At 42.6% G+C, this 16,594-nt stretch overlaps 2 protein-coding genes across 6 annotated transcripts in view; both read right to left on the minus strand.

The window, feature by feature from the left end:
- COLQ (collagen like tail subunit of asymmetric acetylcholinesterase) overlaps positions 1-10,164 on the minus strand; it is a 97,024-nt gene extending 86,860 nt beyond the window's left edge. Inside the window, exon 1 of the mRNA XM_078432369.2 lies at positions 10,029-10,164. Coding sequence (XP_078288495.2) covers positions 10,029-10,164 — 136 coding nt within the window. The remainder of the gene's footprint in view (positions 1-10,028) is intronic.
- HACL1 (2-hydroxyacyl-CoA lyase 1) overlaps positions 3,155-16,594 on the minus strand; it is a 49,559-nt gene continuing 36,119 nt past the window's right edge. For 4 of the 5 annotated variants that reach the window (XM_078432362.2, XM_078432360.2, XM_078432364.2 and 1 more), the window contains one exon: positions 15,757-16,538. In XM_078432362.2, the coding sequence (XP_078288488.1) occupies positions 16,506-16,538 (33 nt within the window). In that variant the 3' untranslated portion in view covers positions 15,757-16,505. Of the gene's footprint in view, positions 5,232-10,028; positions 10,177-15,756; positions 16,539-16,594 lie in introns of those variants that run through there. The other variant, XR_014135249.1, reaches the window with a different exon arrangement.

Genomic DNA, 16,594 nt, shown 5'->3' on the forward strand with positions numbered 1-16,594 from the left:
CAAATCCTGACTCTGCCACTCACTGTGGGGAAACTCTTCAGGAGTTCAATAAAGATAATATTCCTTGATGTTATCTCTATGAAGTAGAAGTGATTAACCGAGAGTTTCCTTGGCTAGAAATACCCACGTCTCAGGATTCCGCTTTTTCCCTTCAGGACTCCTGAGGAGGGGCCTCCACGCAAGCCTTACAGCAGCCAAATGGGAACACTTTATCACTTGTCATAACAACCCAGACAGAGTCTGGCAAAGGCTGAGTTGGAAGGTGTTGGCTAGGCCTGCAAGCCACAGAGGATGGCCTGCTTCCTCCCCCAAAGAATTGTGATGGCCAGCCCTTCTTTGAGCTTCTGCTTTCCCTCCTCCACCCCCCCCCCCCCGCCCCCGCCCTGCCGCCGCCACAGGAACAAGAATGAAGAAGATGCAACAGAGGCCACACCTGGGTGAGCAGCCCCTAGGAAGCCTCCTGACCCCATGTACAGAAGGACAGGTGGCTCTCCCACAAAGCTGATCTTTAAGGTGGAGTGACGCTGCCCATGGGCAAAATGGCCCAATCCATGTCCTGGGTTCTGACCAACCAGACCGATAACTCCTTTCCTTCTAAAAAACATGGAGACATAAATTTAGAAGGGGATGGCCCAGAGTGGAAGTATGGGGAGAGAGGTCTCCTCTTTAACAGTATGGATTTGATATAGCCTTCTAAACTGCCTTACACAATGCTGCCACATAATAGGAGCAGTCTAAACTACTCAGAAATAAGAATACTTATGTGGGTATGTATATATGCAAATACGAGTATAGATCTAGTCTGTGTGTTCAACCTTATAATATGCGACTTAGCTGTATTTTATTTCTGAGTAAGTTGTTAATCACTTGAGCACAAGGCTCATGACTGCTTGATCCCTTTATTCCCCTAAGTGTCAACTGAGATACACAGCAGGCCTTCCAAGTGTCAAATCGGTTAATGAAATGGTTTGGATGGTATACACAAGACAGATAAACTACACTGCAGTATATCCAAAACCTTAAGAGTAATTCACACCGGGGCACCTATGTTGAGCATCCTACTTTGGCTCAGGTCATGATCTCATGGTTCATGAGTTCGAGCCCCACATCCAGCTGCTGTTAGCACAGAGCCCACGTTGGATCCTCTGTCCCCCTCCTTTTGCCTCTCCCTGCTTGTGCTCTCTTTCTCTCTCTCTCAAAAAACATAAATTAAAAAACATTTAAAAAAAAAAAGAGTGATTCATACTGGATCAAGAATTCCGTTGTGATGTTTCAGAACAGACTTTTCTATTGCCAAGGGAATCATGAGTTTGCAGCTGCAGAGGAGTCAGCTTTAAGTGAAATGACACATGTAAGGCAACTTGCGCATAGGCTGGTCTTTAATTTTTTTTTTTTTAAGTTTATTTATTTTTGAAACAGAGAGAGACAGAGCATGAACGGGGGTGGGTCAGAGAGAGAGGGAGACATAGAATCGGAAGCAGGCTCCAGGCTCTGAGCTGTTAGCACAGAGCCCGACGCGGGGCTCGAACTCATGGACCGTGAGATCGTGACCTGAGCTGAAGTCGGACACTTAACCGACTGAGCCACCCAGGTGCCCCTAGGCTGGTCTTTAAATGTGAGGTTCCAGAGGTCCCTCTCTGAATTGGTGCCTTTGTGAGGGCCTTGGCTCCCACCTGCCTCCCCCAGGCTCTCTCTATGATGTGCCAGACTCTTCCCATGTCAGTGATACCACCTGGCCCGCGACAAAAGAACCAGCTCAGCCCAGCTCTAGCTTCAGGAAATAAATGTCATCAACCCCTAAAAAATAGACTTCAGAGAGGAAGATGCTGACATACCATCAACTACAGTCTGGGATTCTCCACACACTGCCTGAAAAATGCATGAACCCAGTGTATTTGTTCGCTAGGGCTGCCCTAACATAACACCACAGATTGGGTAGCTTCAGCAAACAAATGTGTTTTCTCACAGATCTGGAGGCTAGAAAATCTCACAGATCTGGACAGGAAAAAAAAAAAAAAATGGGCCAAGTTTTCTCTCTTAGATGCCTAAAACTAAAAACCTATGAATGTGGAGTAAGTAGATTTGGCATGCACCAGACTTAGCATGCTCCAGATCACCCAGAGGGTTCGTCAAAACACAGATTTCTGTTTCTGACTCAGAATGTCTTCGAAGCTGGGTGGGGGTTTACATTTCTTAGATTTCAAGGTGCTGTTGCTGCTGGTCTACTTTAAGAACCACTAGTCCAAGGGTTCAGTTAGCAAAAGGAGTGTATCCACAGTGATTGAATTATTGGGGCATAATTATCCAGATGACCATTTGTTTCCATGGGGAATTCTGGACAAATTTATAACTGCCCTAGAGAATTCTACTTTGTAGCAGTGTTCTTCTGGTCTCATCTTCTATGTTCCTCCCCTCCCTTTACCATTGTATTCACCCTAAAAGCGTGTATAACCTTATTTCCAGATTACAGTTGTAACTATATTTCACTTTATTGGTGAAGGAATTCTCTGGAAGAGGCCTGTGGTTTGCAAATTCAAAGACATACTTTGAATTGAAGCCAATTTAAATATATAGCTCATTACTTTTTTTTGTCTTTCATATAGACTCCAAATTTCTTCTACAATTCCCCCTTTATGTATCAGTTTGAATTGCATTTTTAAAACTGAATGGTTCTTGAATTAGGAACTCCACAAACCCAAGGCAACTTGTAAGCGGTAGCATCCAATATGCAAATGACCTTCTAAAGTAATTTTCCATTTTTATTCCTGCCCTATTTCAGTCAGTCTGGGAGATTCTTGGAAAGAACATGTGCTAAACGCATTTCCATTTATATTAGTAGTTGGCTCCATAAATAGCCAATTTGTTCTACTTTTCTCTGGATCATCCTCAAACCTATTAGCCCAAGCTGAGTCACACTGTCAAAGAAAGCTGACATGGTTTATATTCAAATAGATCAAACTTGTTAGTCCCGGTATACAACCATAAACACATTTAGAGAGAAAAGAAAAAGAAAACTACAATATATTCCCAGAAATCAGTAGCGTTTCTATACAGTAATAATGAAATAGCAGAAAGAGAAGTTAAGAATCCTCCATTTACTTTTTTTAATCATTTTATTTTTTAATTTTTTTTTTTTGAGAGACAGAGAGAGAGAGAGAGAGAGAGAGAGAGAGAGAATCCCAAGTAGGCTTTGCACTGTCAGCACATAGCCCAACATGGGGCTCAATCTCATGAACTAGGAGATCATGACTTGAGCCTAAATCAAGAGTCGATGCTTAACCGACTGAGACACCCAGGCTCCCCACCATTCCATTTCCAATTGCACCAAAAAGAATAAAATACCTGGGAATAAACTTAACCAAAAAGGTGAAAAACGTGTACTCTGAAGACTATACAACACTGATGAAAGAAATTGGAGATGACACAAATGGAAAGATACTCCATGCTTATAGACTGGAAGAATTAATATTTTTTAAATGGCCACACTATCCCCAGGGCAATCTACAGATTCAATGCAATCCCTCTCAAAATACCAACAGCATTTTTTCACAAAACTATAACAAACAATACTAAAATTTGTATGGTACCACCAAAGACCCTGAATAACCAAAGCAATCTTGAGAAAGAACAAAACTGGAGGTATCACAATTCCAGATTTCAAGATGTACTACAAAGCTGTAGTAATCAAAACTGTATGGTACTGGCACAAAAACAGACACACAGATCAATGGAACAGGAACATATAATCCACAATTATATGGTCAATAAGTCCATGACAAAGGAGACAAGAATACACATTGGGGGAAAAACAGTCTCGTCAACAAACGGTTCTGGGAAAACTGGACAGTTACATGCAAAAGAATGAAGCTGAACTGCCTTCTAACACCATACACAAAAATGAACTCAAATGGATTAAAGACCTAAACATGAGACCTGAAACCATAAAAATTCCAGAAGAGAACACAGGCAGTCATTTCTCTGACATCTGACATCGGCCATATATACCACCATTGTTTTTGTTGGTGACCTCTCTCCAGCCATAGTGGTCTATTTGTATTTAAAATGGAGTATGGCTTGGGGCACCTGGGTGACTCAGTCAGTTAAGTGTCTGACTTCAGCTCAGATCATGACCTCAAGGCTTGTGAGTTTGAGCCCCACCTTGGTCTGACAGCTCAGAGCCTGGAGCCTGCTTTGGACTCTGTGTCCCCCCTCTCTCCCTGCCCCTCACCCACTCATGCCCTCTCTCTCCTTCAAAAGTACATAAACATTTAAAAAATAAAAATAAAATGGAGTCTGTCTTTATTTATTGTTTTATGAGTATAATTGGCTTTTTAAAAATAATGAATATAAAGTGTTCACTATGCCCTGGTTTACAGGAAGGATCAAGATGTATTAAAAGAGCCAGTGGGAAGCAATTTTCAAAGACCCCAAAGACAAAGTCTCTGGTGAGCCCTTTTTCTCCCATGTCTGCTGGCTCTTATGAGAGCAATCTCCTGTTCCGTTTAGTTCCATATTGTCAGAAATTTGAGGAGCAGCCTCAATTGCACATGGCCAAGCATGCTGCCACGTGTTATCATTGCTGAGGAGCTAGATTTACCCCTTCCGTGGCTGTCCCTCAGAGCCCGGATTCTTCCTCTGTGCCTAAAACAGCCTCCCCTCATACTCTCTTGCAACTTGAAAAACACCATCTCACCTGCATCCTCTTTATTATCAATCTCATTGAGTCAAATCTCAGCCCAAAGTTGGTGTGGAGACCCCAGTAGGTGTTCCAGGGTAGAAGTTTCATCTCATGACTTCTCAGATAAGCAACCTAGAAGCTCCTATCTTGCCACATACAGGGTGGGCAAAATGAATGGCACATGGTAGGGATTCAATGGATGTCGAATTAAATAGAAGCTTTACGATCTATTTCTTTATCACTTCATCACTGCTGTTCCTCATACTCTGTCACTGTTCTTTAGGTAACACTGATTTTTTTCTCTAAATCTTAAGCCAAGCATTTTGTGAAGATCATCAAAATGGAAAATTCCAGAAATCCTCATGTCAAAATCACAGTTCCATTTGTTCTCTTTCAAATCTTTTCTCTTTGAAAATTGTCCCTTCAATGGGGCGCCTCAGTGGCTCAGTTGGTGAAGCATCCGAGTTTGGTTCAGGTCATGGTCTCACGGTTTGTGAGTTCGAGCCCCACATCGGGCTCTCTGCTGACACCTCAGAGCCTGCTTCGGTACTCTCTCTCTCAAAAATAAACATAAAAAAGTAAAGTAAAAGATTAAATTAAAAAATAAAATAAAATTGTCCCTTCAAGATAAAACCACACAATATGTGATTTTGGAAGTCACTTGATTTCCCTAAGCCTGTTTCCTTATCATAGGAATAACAATAATCACTCCTTTCAAAGGTTGCTGTAAAGATGAAATAAAATTATGTGTGTGAAAGCTCTTAAGGGCTAGCCAAACCTTATCATTATCATTACCTTAAACTCAGATCACAGCAATACTGATATTCAACATTAATAGCTACCTAAAACAGAACAGCCTCACTGATGGAGCTTTCTTTAAAAGGTTATACTACTCTATTTAGAGTTTAGCCATTTTCTCTTCCATATTTTTTTCTTGTTTTCCCACAGCCCTTCATTCCTTGAATCAGTGGCATTCACTTCCTCAGGAGGTAGGTGGGTAGGTCAGCCTGGTTTTGGGAATCCCGTGGCAGAAGGGGGGGGGCTGGCTCCCCATAGCATAGACCTAGAGGAGAAGCCATATCCAACACGGCATCTGGTGGTAGCACTACAATGTCTGAGGGAGAAGTCCAGGCAGAGGGGCCTGTGAAGCCCTGGACATGCCAGGACAGTGTGGAGAATGCAGCCAGAAACTTCTGAGGGCCATAGAGGGATGTGGAAAGGACTGAGAAGATGGCAAAAGGGCCCTGACAGTTTGCAAAAAATGGATGCGATCAGCAGAATAGCAGGGTCTGAGGCAGATGAAGCTTCGAGATGGGAACTGCCATGAGGAAAAAGGACAGCTGTGGAAGCTGACCTCCAAAGACGGCCCTCAATGATACCACGCCTCCTGACGGTCATGGACCTGCACAGTCCTCTCTCACACTGAATTTGGGTTGGCCCTGGCACTCACTTTAACCAAGAGAATAATGGCACAAGTAACACAGTTCCAGGCCAAAGTCTTAAGAAAGCCTTGTAGCTTTTGCTTGTGCCCTGGTGGAAGTCAGCTGCTTTGTGAAAAGCCCAGGTCTTTCTGCTTGTGCAGACAGACCACGCGAAGGAGTGCCAAGGGCCTAGGCCTGTCCCAGACCAACCAGCTCATGGCTGTCAGGAACAAACCTGTAGTCTCACAAAGTCAGGTTTATTAGCCCACTGCAATGAAACAGACCACATCCAGAGGAACCATGGGACGACTCACCAAAGGTAGAGTTAGCATAGGATTGGAGGGAGGGATTGAGTTTAGGTGGAATATAAATGAAGCTGAGTGCTTTGTTTCTGAATTGAAGAAATCATTTTATTAAATTGAGGTCATTGGGGCACCTGGGTGGCTCAGTCGGTTAAGCGGCCGACTTCGGCTCAGGTCATAATCTCACGGTCCATGAGTTCGAGCCCCGCGTCGGGCTCTGTGCTGACAGCTCAGAGCCTGGAGCCCGTTTCAGGTTCTGTGTCTCCCTCTCTCTCTGCCCCTCCCCTGTTCATGCTCTCTCTCTGTCTCAAAAATAAATAAACATTAAAAAAAAATAAAATAAAATAAAAATAAATTGAGGTCATTGAGGAAACTCAGTGTAAGGTGACATTAAAAGCCAACAATTTTCATGCAAAGCATTTGCAGAATACGTATGCATTATATGAGGAGGGATGAGAGGGCTCAAGGAGGATGAGTGGGGTGCAGACGGAGGACAAAAGATGGGGGTGCATGAGAGAGTTTCAGTATTCCCACCCAGTTACAAATTGGAACAATGGAGGTCTGCTAGGAGCCGGGCAATGGGATTATGACAATAATCCCGGCTGGCCTAGGAAGTGCCAATGGATTCAAAGCCACACATAACATTCTAATTCTTTCGATGGCTATCATTTAAAAAAATCGGGATGCCGTCTTTCATAGATCAAAAATTCACATACCATGAAATTCACCATTTAAGAATACACAAATAAATGATTTCAGTATTGAATCAAAGGTTCAATTGGCTCAAAGCAAAGCAGGCTCCGTGTAAAGGATTCCATGTCAGATCTGGACTGTGAAGCGGACCCCGAGGTCCTGTTTCCCGGAATGCTATGAAGTTATAACAGATGGAGAAATCTGTGTCCAGAAACTCTGCATGTGCATCGCAAATCAAGGCTGTTTGGGCATGGCACGCTTACTGATAAAAATTCCTGATAATCTATGATTTTAGAAAGCAAAGTTTCTCATGAACAAGAAAGATGGATGTTAGGGCACTTCCAGCTGCAGTGTGTCCTTGGCTAAAATATCTCCTTCTGTTAACTGTGCATCTGACATTATCCATGTCTCTGATTCCAGCCTGATGAATGGCTAGGCAGATGTTTACATTCATGGTCTGAGCTGATTTTTACTTTCTCAGAGTAAAGAAGGCAACTCAGGACTTCCAGGCCAATGGAGCCTCCAGCGGGCCCAGTTCCAGCTGCCATCTGATGGCCGCTGTGACAGAGGCCCCAAGCGAGGTTAGGAGAATCAGCTGAGTCCCACCAACCTGCAAAGCTGGGAGAGAGAATAATGTCTTGCATTTAGCTGCTAAGTTTGGGAACGGTTTGTTACCCATAGATTATGGAATCAGCCAGGCTTGAAGCAAACCATTCCCCTGATGGCAGGGAAGATCCCCCAAAATGAGATCATCCTCAGGTAAGAAGGAAACAGGGGAGAGGAGTGAATCGAAAGTAGATGAAGCACTTAGAAGAGACTGAGTGTTACCCTCTGGTGATAGAAGTCAGAAAGCGGCTACCCCTGGGGGATGGAGGTTTGACTGGAAAGAGCATGAGGGAGCCCTCTGCATTGCTGGACATGCTATGTGTCTCGATCTGGGAATGGTTACCCGGAGGCATACCTACTTAAGAATTCATCAAGCCGTATGCGTAAGATAAGTAGAAATGGAGCTCAGGAGCTGATTTCTATTACAGAGGAATAAAGAAAAGTCAACCAATTTTGTGAACTATATACCTGCCACAAACATACTATATAAGTGAAAATAAGAGATTACGACAGACACATGAAGGAAACAAATATTTATGTAGGAGAAAAAGTACAAATTATGAATTTAAGGAGGAACATGATTGTGAGCAGAGAACTTAAGAAGGGTATAAAATTACAAAATTGCTGGAATATTCACTCAGAATTCCTATTTTATGAATGAAATTAGAAATAGACTTTACCTCTTCAAGGTCATGTCCCTGGAATTAGAGATGGAAGGAAGCTTTGAAACCCTCTTTCACTAGTTCTCAAACTGGGCTGCACACCGGAATCACCTGGGGAGCTTTAAAAATACTGATGCCTGTGCCCCTAGAGATTCTGATGTAATTGGGTTACAGTGCAGCCTGGGATTCAAGATTTTTAAGATCCCCAGGTGGTTTCCGTGTGCTGCCAGGATTGAGAACCACTGGTCAATTTCAACCACTCTTCACAAATGAGAACAGAGGCCCAGTACTGACAAATGGCTTGCAAAGTATCCATTAATTGGCCAAAGCCAATTTTCTCTGATGTGCCTTAATAGGAGGGAGCTGTGGCATGGATAATACCAAACAGTGAATAATCTAAAAATAATTTCTATTTGGTTTGGGAAAGCAGCACGTGACTTCCCGGCCACTGACTGGTCTGCTAATTCAGTTTGGCTCAAATGAATGTGCCTTTTCCTGAGTTTACACTGACAGCCCAGGCCTGTGCTGAGGTGTGGAAGGAAGGCGGCCAAACTAAATATTGACCATGGTCAGTTCCCCAGCTGTCCAAAGCACACAATAACTATACAGACGTGCGGACTTCTCTTTCTTACCAGAAGACTCCACAGAGGGACAAAACTAGCTTTTTCCTGACCCTTTGTTCTGTGAGCGGTGGGTGCCTGAGGCATGAAGAGGGAGTGAGGCGGAGGGGCTAACGGTTATCAAGGGGCATTTTTGTGCCAGGTTTCATGCTACCCATTCCTATAAACAGCATGTGCTCCAGACCACTCTATGAGTTAGGCATTCTATTATCCTCGTTATAGAGATGAGGAAACTGAGACTTAGGTTGTAGAAGCACCAAAGCAGAGCCAAGATGGAAACTCGGGCTTACTTTACTCTGTCTGAGAGGGACAGTCGAGGCCCGAAACTGAAAAACAAGCTGCAGGTGGATCCTTGGATTTTAAGCCCTGAACAGGCCCTGCCTCCCTACTTCTCAGCCCTAACAGTCTAAAGGCAGTAGCAGAGGCCTCCAGAAGTGCCTGTGGCAGCCACGAGGAGCCAACTACCAAGATCCCCAGCTGCTGCTTCTCCAAAATCCATCGCCTGATGTGTGCCAAGCTCACACCTCCCAGGCATTGTGCGGCTCCCCTCCGATGTCTGCGTCCAGTAGGATATGAAGGGGGCCCGTTCCTGGGAGACATGGGACTGTGACAGAAGCTTTGCCAAATCTTCCTCAGACGGCAGGCAATGGGAATGCTTGGGCCCAATCTTTTCTCCCTCCCTCCTTTCCCAGGGTGAGGTTTGCATGGCAGTCTGATGGCTCTCTCAGCCTTTTCCTGCTCCTTCTGTTTTCTCTCACACAGGTGGTTCCCTGAATAAAACCCTCGGAGTGTTCAATCCCATGCAATGCCCCTCCCCCACTGGCTCCCCCAACCATATATGCATCACTGTGGGGGGAAAGGAGGTCATCCTCTGCTGACTCTTCTAGAAGAACATGGTCCGAGATTTTGAAGGTGAAGTCTACAGAGGAACAAGTTTCTCAGTGTTTGCCCTTGTCATCGGTCTTAGTGCCATGAAGGAAGAGAGCCTAGGCAACAAATGGTTCACTAGCACACCAACTAGCCCTAATTCATTTGCCAAGAGTTACCTTTTACTGCAGGCGTCCAGGAACACCAGTGCCAACTTAAAAAGGGTAGGGATTCTTTTCTGACTTCACATCCTTTGGGGAAGACATTCAAACCCTGCAGCCTCAGTGACTCCTTGTAGGGAGATTCTCTTGTCATCTTTTGCTGCTCCTGAAAGAAGAAAGCAGATAAATGATATGCCGATTCTAAAACACCTAGAAGGGGGGCGCCTGGGTGGCTGTCAGTTAAGCATCAGACTTCGGCTCAGGCCATGATCTCATGGTTCGTGGGTTCGAGCCCTGTGTTGGGCTCTGTGCTGACAGCTCAGAGCCTGGAGCCTGCTCCGGATTCTGTCTACCGCTTTCTCTGCCCCTCCCCCACTCTCTCTCCAATAAACATGAAAAAAATTTTAAAACACCCAGAAGGAAAGTGGTGCGTGCCACAGTCACCAGTATCAGTCAGTGTTGTTCTGGAAGTACCGACCAATGCCACCAGATAAAAGAAAGGAAGAAGAGGTGTTTTGAAAATTATTTATTTTTTAAGTTTGTATTTTAATTCCAGTTAGTGAACATAAAGTGTAATATTAGTTTCAGGTGTACAATACAGTGATTCAACATGCCCAAACATCACCTGGTGCTCATCACAAGTCAGTCCTTAATCCCCATTGCCTATTTCATGCATCCCTCCCAGTCTCCCCTCGGTTCCTTCTCTAGGAAAGGAAGAGGTTTAAGAGAACCCATTAAGTATGAAATTAATACACAAAATATGTAAATAATAGCTAACTATAAATGTAGAAGAATTTATTTACACTAGCACAAAACACGTTAATGTCCAGGAACAAATTTAATAAAAATGGGGCAAGGCTACTATGAAAACTTTAAAACTCCACTGAGGGACAAAGAAAACCCACTTTCAAAAAATCAAAGATACCTTAGCATTAGTAGAAACAATACTTTAAGATTCAATTCTCCAAATATCATAAGAACTGATATTTGAGAAATATGCATTTAATGCTGTTCTGTATTAACCCTGTCTTTTTGTTTTCTGTAATTCTGATTCTTTGACACCGGGCTAGCTTACCCTGGAGGGACTGCCCCTCCCAGGTTAGTTAATTCCTAGAGAGAGTAAATAAAACCAAATGATCCAGAATCCACAATCCCAACCACCCTCTTTATCACAGTCCTTACTCCTCTTCTTCTCCCTCCCCACCATCCTCCTATCCTAACCACCCCAGGGTCATAGCACCAGGTCACCAGGGGCTGCCCCTACACTCCAGAGCCCTGGGAAATTATTCAAACTGGCCAATCCTAAACCTGTTTACTGCGCCTCACCTTTTTCTTCCCAAGACCATGGTAGAGACTTCAGCCCACTAGTTCCCTTTCTCTCTATGCCTGAGATCGACCTCTGTGTCTTCTGTGGCCTGAGTGGTGCGGCACACTCCTCTTAGGAATTGTAAGAAACTTCTCTTTTCAAGACAATGGTCTCCTGATTTGTTGGCCTTATTGAATCTCGAGTTTTTCTATTATTACTGTATTTTAAAGCACAATCCAAGGAAAATACCAGGGTTTTTTTTGTGTGCTACTGAATATACAAAAATAATCAAGTGGTTATGAAGAGAACCATGAAAATTCTGGCAAATGAAAATGTAGGTAGGGTAGTGGGGAGGAAGATAGAGTGGCTGGTGGAAGGTGGGGAGGCAGAGATGGCAGTGAGTTATGAAATGGTTTATGGGTGTAAATTTCAGTCCAAAGCACTCAAGTGTGAAAGAAGTATTTATTTTTAGTAATTCGACTTCAGTCATGTCAGGGCCTCATGGCCCACAGCCATCCTCCCCGACCCTGCTCTAAGAATCGTGGGGCTCATCTAATACCCAGGCGTAAGGGTGGGCTTCTGATTCTTGGTGGCTCATGTATCCACCCTGCACCCTTGGTTGAGGCTGATGCAGCTTTTGGGACATAACCCCCTCCTGGGTCACCTCCCAGGCAAGAAAATGTCTGTGACGTTTAGATTGCTATATGCCATGTGGAAGTGGACTCTTCAGGGGTGAACTCAGAGGAGCATGCCAAACAGGAGCACAAGGACACAGGCCCTGGAAGATGAGGGGTGGGTGACATCTGGGTACACAGACACTCAGTTGAGTGGGGGAGGGCAATGGGAATTAACTGTGAACATTCTGAATAGTGACAGATGCCCATAGAGGGTGTTGTAGGAGTGCTGGGAGGAAGAGCAGTTTCACAGAAGAGGGGGTCTTTTGAGCTAGATCTTGAAGGATATAGCTGATTTCACATGGCAAAAATTGGTAGGTGTGCACAGGGCACTGCAGTAGAAACAGCATGAGCAAAATTCAGGCTAAGGTGAAATCAGATCTGATTTCCTGAGTCCACCATCAGTGGAGGGAGGGAGGCAATTCCCAGGAAACTGCTGGGACCAGGGCATGAGCCATATGGCTGTTGATTAACCATTCCATAGACCACAGGTCATCTTAGTGACTGCTGGATACAAAGTACAAAATTGTGGATGATGCCATCTCTGTGGATATTTCCAGGTCTGAGTCAAAATTTAGAATGTTTCCTTCAAACTTCGAAACTGAAGATCCAGGGGTTTCTGGGTGTGCCTTTTTTCTGCTCCCTAATTGGAGTAAATTTACAACCTGGATTTACCATGGGTTAACTGACTGGCTAGCCCCTCTCCTGGAAAAGGCCTTAGAAGGGACAGAAGATCCTACGATAATCCAGTGGAAGCCAGAGGTGCAGACAGCGCTGCTTGTCAGATCTGAATCTAAGCAAGGTATACTTTTGTTTGCACCTCATCAATGGGGAGAATTCATAGGATCTTCAATTTCCTTTATCCTCATTACTCCATTATTCACATTAGCAGCAGCAAATGCAACCAGGAAACACCAGATGCTTCAGACTTCTTTCTGTATACATTTCACTTTCCAACGCAGGTAGCAGAGTTTCTCAGTCATAATTCCCATCTAGAATTTAACTGGTTTCCAACTTTCTTTAATGCGTTCAAATGAAATGCTACCTACCCTAGTCACTCTGAATTTCCATTTGTTTCAGTCACCTGGCACTTCCACACGGGAATGCACTGCTCCCTGCTGCCTAGTGAAGAGTCTTGCAAATAGTAAAGGAACAAAAACATTTTTGGAATCCGTATTTTCATTTTCCTTTGGGGTTCAAAAGTCCTACTACTTCTTTGTAACAGAGTTGAGACCTTTTTTCCTAAGGAAAATATACTCACTTCACAAGATAAACGGAGCTACTTCAAAGGTGCATGTGTTAAAAAGTCATAGAAGGTATCCACTGAGCTATTTCCAACCATCATGAATTCTCATTCAACGATTACTTAGTGAACCCCTGCAGAGCAGGTGGCTGTATAAAGAAGGAAAACAGTGGCGCCTGTCTGGCTCAGCCAGAAGAGCATGTGACTCTTGATCTCAGAGTCATGAGTTCGAGCCTCATGCTGGGTGTAAAGATTACTTAGAAAAATAAATAAAATAACTTAAAAAAAAAAGGTAAGTAAAAACACACAACCCCTGTTTTCCAGGAAATGACTTATCTATTTGGGGAAGTAAGACCCATTTATTTAAAACATGAAGCCACACTGCTCAAGGCAGGATGTAATTCAGCCAGTGTCTCCTCTAAAGTCATATATTCCTAAAACACAGTCACATCAGCATGCCTTCTATAGGCCAGGCATTGGGCTTGGAGTTTCAGGGTAGCATTCTGAATTCCCAAACAATCTCATGATGTAGGAAAGCTTTTAGAAAGAATATGAGTAGAGGAACTAACCCAAGAAGTCGTTTCCCACCCCAGATTTAGTTTTCCTAAATCAAGAAAGCAACCCAAATCTTTCAAAGTTCAGTTTTTATGAGACACTTGAGTATTCAACATACCAGGATCACATAAGAGTGTTCATTAAATCAACTAGGAGGTGCAAAATGTTGTATCATGGTAAATTTGACTATCAACCAGTAGATTTATCTTAGAGGGGCTTCTTCAATATCTTATCCTTCTAAGGGAAGATTCTTAGAAGGAAACCAATTTCAAGATTACTGTTACAAAATAGGTAGTCAATGGACAGCGTCATCAAAGTGCTCCTAGACTAATCAGGTCTTCATATGCTCAGACTGACCTCTGCTGGATAGTCTACTAATGTGTTAACATGTTTGTTTTTTTTCCTCTTGAGCTAAATGTGGCTAGGGAACAAGCATTTTCCCCAAATTATATCTAGTATTTAGATTTACATAGTTCAGTTCACAAATATTCATCAAAGCTTCCACACTACTTTACAGCAAAATCTTGCATTGCACTTGGCTGCCAGAGGCAACCATCCATGGGTAGAGTAGGACACTGACAAGGTTACACGAGCTACCCACTCTCAACACTCTTTTTGATATTCTCTATGCTTTTATGCAGCCCAGGCCCTCTAGTGTGTACCTCAGAAGTATGTAAGTGTGTTTGCCATGTAGGCCCAATTTCAGGGGCTCACTGGGTAAAACCACAGCTCCCCGCAAGTGTCTTGACATCTCAAAGCTGGACTCCACTCTGTAGAAGTCACTTATGCCCCTAAATAGCCAATGGAGACAAGTCTTATGTGTATATTGCAAACCAGCTGAACTTTGAGATAGAGTCATATGCTCCAATTCATATAAAATTCCAGATCATAAATGATACTTTTCAATTTCTAATATCCTTTTAAAATAATGTCTGTTTCTGATAATAAAAATTAAATAATTATTTTTATTTTAAAATTTCGTAAAAGAAGGAAAAATTAAAGAAAATAAAAATTGCTTATAACTCCATCAACACGTTACATTAAAATTTTGGTTTATTTTGTGCCCATCTTTTTCCTTCTGTGTATGTATGACTGTGCGAGTATAGGTGTATACCCTGACCTGGATCCATCCATTTTGTAGCTTGTCTTTTCACTAGTATTATATTGTGATTATTCATCCAGTTATATATACTCTTTTTTTAGAGAAAGAGCAAGCATGGCAGGGGCCGAGGGAGAAGGAGAAAGAATCTTAAGCAGGCTCCACACTGGGTAACACAGGACTCGAACCCATGCCCATGAGATCATGACCTGAACCGAAATAAAAAGTCAGATGCTTACCGACTAAGCCACCCAGGTATCCCTATACATACTCATTAACACAATTTTTATTTTACGAAGTCAATAGGTCATAACATATGTAGCCAATGTCTTACTATTAAACACTGGCACTGTCTCTAATTTGTGCTGAATGGCCCTATATATAAATATTTGACAAAATATTTTATTATTCCTTTCGGACACACTCTCTAAATGGGCTCCCTGGGTCAAAAGGTATAGTGTATGAACATTTTTTTTAAATTTTATTTATTTATTTTGAGAGACAGAGCAAGTGGGGAGGGGCAAAAAGAGGGAGAGGGAGAGAATTCCAAGCAGGCTCCACGCTGTCAGTGCAGAGCCCAATGTGGGGCTCGAACTCATGAAACCATGAGATCATGACCTGAGCTGAAACCAAGAGTCAGACACTTAATCAACTGAGCCACCCAAGGCTCAGTATGAACATTTTTAAGATTCCAAATACAAGCACTGCTAGGATTACTTTATGAAAATGTACCAATTTCATCTTCCACCACAACACAACAGTTCCGTCTTCATTTTACCCTCACCCTCACTGAGAATTGTAATTTTGAAAGTGCTCTGCCAAGTGGATAGGCAAAAATAAGGGCTTGCAGTCTAACTTATAGATTCACATTTATTCATATTCATTTTATTGTATTTTTTCCATTGATTATACACTCATGCCCTTTGCTCATTTTTCTACTAGTGTGTTAATATTTTTCTTATTTGTAAGAGTTCTTTATATATCAAAAGACTGTTGCCTCTGCTGGTCTCAATGTGGTACATATAAACTAAGGTTGCTAATCTAAACATACCCTGAAATTAACAGTTTAGGTATGGCATGACTTCTCCTTTGGCTCAGTAAGTTCTCTCCAGAAAAACAAAACAAAACAAAACAAAACACCAATTCATAAAGCATAGAACAAGCCCCATTAAATACTGGGGGGGCTAAGGTACAAAGTGATCAACAGATAAACTACAAAGTAGAAATAGCCTATATACTCCAACTTACTGAACATGCTTCTACATTAGAAAATTCTTGGGAGATTTTTTTCTCTGAAGATGTTTTTTAAAAAACACGTGACTTTAAGAATGGATTTATGTGAAAGAAGACTGATGTGTAACTCAGCAGTTAGGCAGCTACGATGCTATTATTTAATAAAACTCTCTTCTTTCATCTGCCAATTGTTCTCTCTGTGGTAGAATACTGGTAACTTTTTCTGGTTTTAGTCACAGTCAATTCCTTTACTATAAGATGTCATTTAGAACTGTTTTTTTTATTTTTCTTTGTACAATAATTTTAACACTTTAGTATTTTGCTGTGGAAAATAAAATTCCATCTTACAGGAAAGAAAACTCCTCACGACAATTCCCGGACATCTTTATACCTTAGAGCGCGTCAGCCAGTGAAAATCCTAGAAAAAGAAAAGACAACAAACATTCAGTGAAAGAAGTAATTGTCTCAAACTAT

Source organism: Panthera onca, chromosome C2 (assembly GCF_046562875.1).
Source record: "Panthera onca isolate mPanOnc1 chromosome C2, mPanOnc1 haplotype 2, whole genome shotgun sequence".
NCBI classification, from domain to species: Eukaryota; Metazoa; Chordata; class Mammalia; order Carnivora; family Felidae; genus Panthera; species Panthera onca.